This window comes from Cylas formicarius, unplaced genomic scaffold (assembly GCF_029955315.1).
Source record: "Cylas formicarius isolate icCylForm1 unplaced genomic scaffold, icCylForm1.1 PGA_scaffold_7__23_contigs__length_41026272, whole genome shotgun sequence".
NCBI classification, from domain to species: domain Eukaryota; kingdom Metazoa; phylum Arthropoda; class Insecta; order Coleoptera; family Brentidae; genus Cylas; species Cylas formicarius.
Window position 1 is genome coordinate 23,848,597 of NW_026844352.1, and position 10,349 is coordinate 23,858,945.

General features: G+C 33.5%; 1 protein-coding gene across 2 annotated transcripts in view; it reads left to right on the forward strand.

The window, feature by feature from the left end:
* LOC132705650 (disheveled-associated activator of morphogenesis 1) overlaps positions 1-6,829 on the forward strand; it is a 117,204-nt gene extending 110,375 nt beyond the window's left edge. For both annotated transcript variants that reach the window (XM_060676394.1, XM_060676395.1), the window contains 7 exons: positions 146-501; positions 557-898; positions 954-1,366; positions 1,421-1,719; positions 1,823-2,375; positions 2,432-2,645; positions 5,717-6,829. In XM_060676394.1, coding sequence (XP_060532377.1) covers positions 146-501; positions 557-898; positions 954-1,366; positions 1,421-1,719; positions 1,823-2,375; positions 2,432-2,645; positions 5,717-5,967 — 2,428 coding nt within the window. In that variant the 3' untranslated portion in view covers positions 5,968-6,829. The remainder of the gene's footprint in view (positions 1-145; positions 502-556; positions 899-953; positions 1,367-1,420; positions 1,720-1,822; positions 2,376-2,431; positions 2,646-5,716) is intronic.
* Positions 6,830-10,349: the final 3,520 nt, after the last annotated feature.

Below are 10,349 nucleotides of genomic sequence, written 5' to 3' on the forward strand. Positions count from 1 at the left end.
GTTGTTGGGCTCTTATTTGACTACAATAAAATCGTAAAGTTGCATTTATTACTTATCCAATAAAGAAATAATTTATTTGCACTATGTAATATTATTCTATATATAACCGACTCAAACATAATATAACGTAATTAAATATTTATAGATTACATTTGAGATACGAATTTCTACTTCTCGGCATACAACCGATCATCGACAAACTCCGTGGCCACGAAAATGAAACTTTAGATCGTCATCTGGATTTCTTCGAACTGGTTCGAAACGAAGACGAGAAGGAACTCTCCAGAAAGTTTGGACAAGACCACGTAGATACAAAAAGCGCGACGGCCATGTTTGAACTAATTAGGAAGAAATTGAGCCATACCGCCGCGTATCCACACCTTTTATCCATGTTAGAGCATTGCTTGATGCTGCCTTTAGATTACGGATCGCATCCACAGCATTGGCTTTTGTTTGACAGAGTAGTTCAACAGATAGTGTTACAACAGCACGACGACTCTGGTAAGGTCTGCCTTTAGTACTCTAAACCCTACTGTAATTTGGTATTGCATTTTAGGAAAAAAAGATCCAGATGTGGCGCCAATCAATATTAACGTCAAAGAGGTAGTGCGTTTGTTGGCGAAAGAGGAGGAGCTGGTGGCTGCCCGTAAAAAAGCCGCAGAACTAGAAAAAGAAAATGTAGATATGTCGAATCGTTTAGCTAAAAAGGAACAAGAATTGGATCAAAGAATTCAGGAGAAAGAAGATATTGAAACCAGTTTGCTCAGGATAAAAGAACGTCTAGAAAAAGAAACCGCATCGCATATAGAAACAAAACAAAAAATAAATGAAATCGAATACAGAGCCGCCGATTTAGAGAGACAAGTTAATACGGAAAGAGCGGAAAGGTTTAGATTGGGTAAGGGAGTTCGCTACATAATTACTCTGCCGCTGAAGTTTTGTATTTGTTTTAGAGCGGCTTGTGAACTCTGGAAGCATACCGGACGACGCCAAAGCTATAAGTCTTAATAAGACTATCGTGAACATCAATATGTCACCAAATGCTGCTAAGAAAGAATTTCACTCATCAGTGCCACCACCTCCACCTCCGCTAGCACCTCCGCCACCGCCTCAAGCGCCGTCTGGTCCACCTCCGCCACCTTGTGCTCCTCTGGCGCCTCCAGTTGAGCCCATAAAGGTCGAGATAGTAAAAAAGAACATTCCTCAACCTTCCAATCCCCTGAAGTCATTCAACTGGTCAAAAATTCCCGAGACAAAACTATCAGGTACTATCTGGAGTGAAATCGACGATACCAAGTTGTATACTACTATGGAGCTGGATTGCATCGACAAACTTTTCTGTGCCTATCAAAAGAATGGAGTTGTGGTAAGCTCATTAGATGAATGAAATTAGCTATTAATTATCTGATGTTTATTGCAGAATGAAGGTTCCGTAGAAGACTTGAGCAAACTTGGCAAGAATCGCACCAAAGTTCTATCAGTGATTGACAGCAGGAGAGCACAAAACTGCACAATTTTATTATCCAAGCTGAAAATGTCTGATGAAGATATCACCAAGGCAATTCTCAGTATGGATAGTAAAGAAAATTTGCCAATCGACATGATAGAACAACTACTGAAGTTCACGCCTAGTCCGGAGGAGTCAGCGTTACTGGAAGAGCACAGCGATGAAATCGATTCCTTAGCCAGAGCTGATCGATTTCTCTATGAAATTTCCAAGTATGTAACATTATTATTATTATTATTATTATTATTATTATTATTATTATTATTATTAATATTATTATTATTATTTATTATTATTATTATTATATTATTGCAGAGTTCCTCGTTATGAACAGCGACTCCGGAGCTTACATTACAAGAAACGCTTTCAGCTGACACTCAATGAAATCATTCCCAGGATCAGTAGCATCATGGAAGCGTCCAGAGAGGTGTCCAGATCGAGGCGTCTTAGAAAACTACTAGAAATTATACTCGCTCTTGGGAACTACATGAACAGGGGAGCTAGAGGCAATGCCTCTGGATTTAGGTTGACGTCTTTAAATAGATTGGCCGATACCAAGTCAAGTTCTTGCAAGGGAACGACCCTGCTACATTACCTAGTTCAGATATTAGAGAAAAAGTTCAAGGACATCTTACGGCTAGACGAAGACTTACCTCATATAAGGGAAGCCGCAAAAGTGTCTTTAGGAGAGTTGGGCAAAGACATGGCGCAGCTCAGGGCAGGTCTTAAAGATGTGGCGAAGGAAATTGAATATCACACAACTCAAAGTCCATTGGCGAACGACATGTTCATGCCAGTAATGAGAGAATTCCAGGCGACAGCCACTTGCAGATTAGCGGAGGTGGAAGATCAATTCCAAGATATGAAGGTAAACTAAATGACAGTTAATTTAAAGATCGCTAAAGATGCTTTGTTCTTTTGCAGACTCGTTTCGAAAGGGCCGTTCGGCTATTCGGCGAAGATCCTATCAACGCGCAACCCGATGAATTCTTTGGGATATTTGACACATTTTTGACTGCATTTAGCGAAGCAAGGCACGACAACGAGAACATGAGAAGAAAACTCGAGGAGGAGGAGAAACGCGCCAGACAGGAAGCTGACCTAAAAAAGCTAACTTTGGAAAGAAAACATACTAGAGGTAAGTAAATCTTTATTTTGGTAAACTTATTTTTGGATGAAAATTATTAATTTGGCGCATGAATTAATCCTAATTAGTGAAAATTTTCAAAATAGGCTTTTCATAAATAAAAAGCTTCCTAAAAATTAGGATAAGATTTAAAATTTTTTTTTGGGTATTTGAGAGTATTTTGTACATATATATTGTTTTTCTATGGTGCTCCTAAATCATGTCAAACAGGAAGATAAAAAATGCAATTTTTATACATTTTTTAAATACTGATCGTGTCGTAACGATCTTCCGTATTGTTCCCAAGGTTCGATTGACCCCAACGTCCTCGTGTTGCATACAGAGATGGACTTCTGGGACTGCATTTTCTAATATAGCTTGGAATATCAAGAGCATTATATTTAAATAAAAATAAAAGTTTTAGATCTCGATATACCCTAATCCGCAATGTGTATTAAACTGTCAATTCATTTTCATTAAAAGCGGTACGTTTAAGAGCATCCCTTGTGCATTCCACATTATAACAGAGCCCTTTCAAATAAGTACTCAAACTAAAAAGTCGTATCAAAATCTCAATATATTCACCACGAATTTTTATTTGAAGATAAACTTTCACCAATATAACAAATTTTGTGTCGATGGTTGCAAATTTAAAACACTGCTTTTATTTTTTATTATAGTATGGAATATCTTCCGCACTTTTTACAATATGAGATATACACAAAAATGTTAGAACTCAGTACTAGCTATATCGATTTGTGAGAGAAACTGACAATTGAAACACAGAGTTTAAGTTACTGCCGATTTTCACTCAAAGTAGAAATCATTTTTCGTTTTGTGTGAATAATTAATCAGGTCGACGGTTTTCGAGAAATGATTTCCTCGAATTTTTCGAAAGAAATTAGTAAATACTAAAGGAATGCATACATGTTACAACATGATTTATGTTAAATTAATAAAGCTGTATTTCAAAAAATATATTTTTGATTATTGATCAATATATTTTGTCTAAATAAAATTTTATAAAAATTATATTCAAATTTAATTAATCTTTAATTAATTATAATTAATATCAAATAGGCATTTATATTTTCTAATTTTATTAAAATTCGGAATTGGTTTATCAATTATTCAATTGATTACTATAATACCTAATTAGTAAGTCTTCCAATCATTTAAAAAAAAAAACATTTTTTCCACTAGTCCCTAGAAAATACCCAAATAAGCACTGATCAAGCTTTCCAGTACTTTAGTTGTAGAGTGAACTGTTGTTTTCGAAATAGTTAGCGCATGACCATTATGGAATATAATTTTTGGTTAGTTTTGGTTGGTTTTTTGCAAAAACTCATTGTCAATTTTGACGAATGTATTCTGAAAGGGAAACTAACCGGCATTGACTACTATAAAGAAACTTTTGCAAAATGCCGCGAAGATATAATAATCACTAATAATAATCAATTACAATCAATAATAATAGATACCTTGGCTTTTCTTTGGATTGGAACGAATTTCAAATGCAACACAACAAAGCCATAAAACAATCATAAATATTAAGAAAAGAGCAATAATGAGCGATGAATCCTTCAGAATGTCTCAAATGCAAAACGGGGTAAAAATAAAAATTACAGGTTACCTACAATATGACCTACTGAATGTGTTCGAAAAGTGAATATACTTTTCGAACACTTTTTGCTTAAAAAACTAAAAGGGACAGGAATATTTTAATTTTGCCATCATCTCTCAAAGAAAATACGTGAAAATTATTGGTTTTAATTGGAAGAAATCAAATAAAAAATATCTGATGGATTTATCGCAAACTGTTCACAAGAGAATTAATTACGTATTTATTGAGACTTGGATTTTTAGTTAAGGTTCGTTTAGAAACATCTAGCAACATAGCTATATTGTGGTTCACACTGGATCAAAGGAAGGATTTATTAAGGAGGTCAATTAAGTTAAATTAAATTAAAATTAAATTAAAATTAATTAAAAAAGTTTGATAGTGATGGACAAGGCAAGTTATCATTCCGGCCTTTCAGAGAATATTCTAATAAAATCACGGGCAAAGTAGAGGTTGATTGAACTTTTAAAAGAAAAGAATATTGACTTCCCAAGGAGGGCCATAAAGAATGAAATATGGAGAAAAAAATGCGACAAAAAAAATTCTACCTGGACAAACCTGTCAAACCTTTTGGCTCCAAAATACTAAAACTTCCTGCATACCATTGTCAGTTTAATGCTATTGAAATGGTATGACCTGATTGTTAGAGGAAATTCTATATTGCTAGTCTCTTCGGAGCACTGGCAAAATTATGTCAACCAAACAGACAGGGTAATCCAATAAGTTTGGAAGACAATAGAATACAAGACCATCTGATGCTTCAGACTTTGCGCCACATGTAATTAGTGCCGACGAAGACGACAACCATGACGATGAAGACATCTTAGAGTTTAGTTGTGATTCTGAAGATAGTTAGGAGGAGTATATTGTCTATAATTGAGAATTAGAATAATTTTCAAACAAGGAATAAAACAAAGATTAAATAATTTATATTAATTAAGCCTAGTGGCTTCATTTGTAAGAAAATTTTAGTTTTTGAAGTTGTATATCCTTTTAAACCGACTCTGGTGGGGCTTTCTGGTTCGGTTTTGAAAAATTTTATCGTTTTCTGTACGAAAAATGCTAATTTTAAATTAGCATTCGCCAGCGTTGAACGCAACCGTCTGATCTACATCACTGTATGCGTTTAGATCATTGCTCAAATATAAAGAATATAAGAATTACGTCATTGGAACAAAAACATGACGTCATTCCAGAGAGGAAACTACGCCAACTATAGCTTTTAGTCAAGGAAGATATTTTGACGTTTGCCAATTCAGACGGGCATTGTATTGATCAGTTTTGGTTAGTTTAGTAGTATAGTATGCATGATGAATATCTTCAGTCACTCGTTTATTAAGCTCTAAAATGACGTCTATCCACCTTGATACATAATATACTACAATTAATCTTCAGTTTATTTGCGATTTTTTCTTGGTAGTGATGTATTTATTTTGTTTGACACTGTTCCTTGTTTTTTTAGAAGGAATTCTGCCCGCCCTTAACAAAAGTTTGCAACTTAAAAACGGCGAAAGTCCAAAAGCAGGGGAGTTCGACGATCTGATTTCGGCCTTAAGAACCGGTGATGTTTTCGGCGAGGACGTTGCGAAATTTAAAAGGAGCAGGAAAAACAGAGTAAACACTGGCACATCCCCACCGAGGAGAAATTCCGTAAATCGAGAAGACAGCAGGGAAAGGGTTGTCATTAATGTGACCACCGGTAAAATTCAGTGAAGATTCGACACGTAGATTTTCGAAAATTTACTTCGTTTTATATTCAATAACCGCTATATTGGAGATGATAAATGTGTGATACAGCAAATGTAGTAAACGCGTAGTAAGTGTCAAACATACCTCTAAGCATATTTTCAAAACTGTTTAAAGAGTTGACCGTCGTTTTTTAATTCTGTACCGGTTACTTAAATAAATTAAGCAAGAGCTTACCTCATTTGTAAAGCAACTCAAATCCTCAGTTTTCATTTTAAGGCTGATGCGACGGAAAGACTTGTTTGGAACGAACATCGTTCGATAATAAGATAAAAAGAATATATAGTGTAGTTTGGGACCAGGGCGATAGAAAATTCTCTCAAAGTGTCTATGAGAAGTGCATTTAGGAGATGCCGCAAATAGAAGGGAAATTAGTCTCTCACGTAATTTATAAATTATCAGCCGATTTTAGAATAATATATTTGTATATGTTTTAGATGTATTATTTATGAAATGTAAAATATTCTCATTCCTTTTAAAATATTTCTTAAAGATTTAATATATTTGAGTATTTTTGTGATTTTATTTTATTGCGCAATCTACCGATTTTATGGATGTATTATTGTAACAGTGTACTAATATTATAACCACTCCGGAAAGCCTACAAATACCTATCGCGTATTAATGATTTGACTCATTACTAATAATTAGAGATACCTTACGGTTTTAGCCTCAGTGGCAAAATGTATTATACTATTAATGCAAAAAGCGACATTGTAATTATAATACTTAGTCATAGATTTTTATGTTTATACTTTTTAAAACAACCAGCGTTTTTTATTGACATTTATTGTACGAGATAAAATAAAAATTTTAATTTGAATAGTTAGTCCGTTGATTGGGTTTTATTTGTATATCTCTAAGGGTGGCGGGGAGGGTGTATATTGTATACAATAGTATGGAAACGTAAATTTCGTCCTATGACGAGCTTTGTCGAACATTAAATATTTTATTGATCAGTCCTTTACATACATTGCTATTTTTACAATTTGGTGTTCTCTAATTTCCAGTAAAAAACTTTTTCGGGCAAGATAATACTACTACTAAATACTAAAAATCAGTCATTCTTGGTTCATTCCATTAGGATAGGAAAAGTAGAGTGTTTTTTCCAGAATTTTGAACATGTTTTGATAAACTAACTAATATAGAAGGAGACAATTCGAACAAAATAATTTTCTTCTTCTTCTTAATAATTTTGATAATTCCATGAGAGCTCTGGTCGAAAAATGTTACTAATAATAATAACAATAGTAATGGTCTTTGTTGAGAAATTTAATTTACAACTAAATGAAAATATAACAGCCACCTAACTACTATAAGCCTCAAAAGGCGAAGTCTAGCTTAAAACTTAGTTGAAAAAAAAAACAGGAAAAAGAGTACTATGACGAAATTACCGAAAGCCTAGATAATACTATGTTGTTTCTTATTGTTCTTTTTTTCATCTGAAATTTACATCAAAATAAAAAAAAGTAATATTGAAATGATAAATAGTTCAAAGCACGGATTAAAATTTAGAAGTTCATATTATTTTTTTATTGTTCAATAAGATATTGGAACGAATGGAATTCGTTTTAAGCTTTTACAGTATTATACGTGAAGCAACAAATAAAAACATTTTTTTATCTGGACACAATAAGTGTATAAATCCTTACTGGTATGGGTCAATATTAAAGGAACAGAAATAAATTACAGTTTTCCTATATCTGTCATTCACCGTTGTTTAATAAAATATGGTTTTAATTTTTACAAAAACGTTATCTTACGAAATTGACACTCAAAATAATATGAATTTAATCATTTAAAGATAAGTTTATTTTAGAATTATTTTTTGGGGTTCACTATTCAAAAACACTTGCTCTATTTTTTTCAAGAATTTTCTTAAAAAACCTTATGATTCAGGGGCCCAATAGAGCGTGATACCATTGAAAAATATTCCAGGAACTGGCTATAAAATTTGCATTTCTTATACTATTTTAGAGTCTCTGCCTCCATCCCACGGTATAATTTAAAATCAACATTTAATATTTTTTAAAAATTTTTTATAATCATTTTGGGCCCTCTATAATTTTTTTTTCTTTAATTTCATTCCAGAAACAAGTTCTGAATGAAAATGAAAGTCTATTACAAAAATACTATTTGCAGAGTGTAAATTAACTTTATTGTATTTGCTATAAACGTCATATAATTTTTTCTACTCTTGTCTGTAAAATACCTAATCACACAGCGATCTAGCGTGTGGCAAGCGCCACTTTACGTCAGTTTTGTTTCCCACAAATCCGAGCCACTTCGGACATTTCTGGGATTTTACATACCGTTCGCATGAACTTTTACAGTTTTTATATTAATATCTTGCCAAGACCAATTGTACAATTTTCAAATATTAATGTCTCATCAATACAAACAAAACAAGATTGAAGTTTAGCTTTTTCTTGCTTATACGATCTTGAAAGCTCTTTCCTTGAATGAATTTTCTTTTCCTTTTTCTTTTTTATTTAGATACTTACTTAATGATCAATTTTAAACGTTAAATAAACAATATAACGTTTAAAAATTGTGTTTAATCCATTGTTTATATGACATATCCAATAAATACATCTCTCTCTGTCTAACGTACTCAGTTAAAAAGAGACAACAATAGCAGAACCGATCGGAAAGATAAACGAGTAGCGTTAATGGTAACCAGTCAATATTTTGTTTGAATGGTACGATATTTAGTAATCCGAAAATCTGTGATTATTTTTAATTTGTTAAATTGTGATTTTTTCGTGACGGTCGTAGAAAAACTATAGTATGCAACACGTTTGGTAAACTCTTTATCTCACTCGTTTATTAAGCGCCCGCTCCGCTCGTGCCAAATAAACTCGTGATTCAAATGCCGTTTACCGCACTTGTTGCATAATACCTAACTACTACTATTACTGCACAAAGTTTATCTACGCCTATGGCCGACACCGAAATTGCGCGCACCTGCATGGAATTTTCAATTTTTCATTCTACACTTTTCTGAAATACCTGATAGTTGATTTCCTATAAATCTATCCTTTCTATCTTTTTTTCCTATAATTGTATTTTTTGGAGTTTTCTGCGGTAGATATCAATATTAGCAAGATTATTTTTTTAATGGTAAATTTAATTACCGAACTGTATGTCACCATTACATGAAGTCAAATATTTCGAGAACAGTTGCTCCTAAAGACGAAAAATTATATAATATACTATTTCTGTTCTGCAAAAATTTACCCAAAAATAATTTGTGCAAATTTGTGTTATATATCTGATTCTTATTAAATTAATTCTCCTTTTCACTAGAACTTAGATTATTTAGTTGATTATTAGTATTAATTTTTTCCAGTCAAGTGTGGTAAACGGCATTTGAGGCATGAGCGGAGCGCAACAGAGCGGCTTAAAAAGTTTACCATACGTGTTACATATTATACTCTTTCTATGACGGTTTTGGGTACATTTTTGCAAAACAAGACAAATACAAAAAACTATTGACAATATCTCCGAAAACATCCGATTGCTTCCAAACCCGAGCTCTCTCGGATCCATGGAAAACGAAATTGACGTGAGAAAATGACACTTTCCCCACGCTAGATCGGTGTATAATTGGGCATGTTAGAGAACGGAGTAGAAAATAGTATATTATACATACAGTGTGGTAAACGGCTTTGTTTCCCACGAATCCAAATCACTTCGGACATGTCCGTTATACTTACCGCACGGGATTTCGTGTTGTTTTGCAACAATGTACCCAAAAACTAACGGTCGTAGAAAAAGTATAGTATGCAACACGTTTGCTAAACTTTTTAAGTCACTTGTATATTAGGCACTCGCTCCGCCCGTGCTAAATGAACTTGTGACTCAAATGCGGATTAACACACTTGTTGCATTGTCACACTTCAGTTCTTTAAAGACTTAATCTAGACAGCAATAACTATAATTCAAAAATTCTCACCCGCTGTGAAAAGGGTCTTCCATTAACCTTTTTCTAAAGTTGTTCAGTCAGAGTTCCCATATGCTAAGAGGTATCCTTAAAACAATTTACTGTCTGTTCTAACTCCTCCCAGCATACAATGTGCTGTTTGTTGACCATGACTTCATAGACATCAAAACCCTCCCTGTTTGACCTAACAAAAATAATGCAATGAAATACCTACTGTGCAGGAAAATTTACCAAAATTATTTCTCCAGTTATCCTTAAAATTCTGTAGAGCCCTAGCCGTTTCACCCCAAGCTATCGTACCGTAGGACAAACAAAATAAAACAGAGCAAAGTAAGCCGATAGTAGTGTATCTCGGATTCTGTCAAGCTTCTCAATAGGAAAATGCTGCTTCCTAGCTTAATTT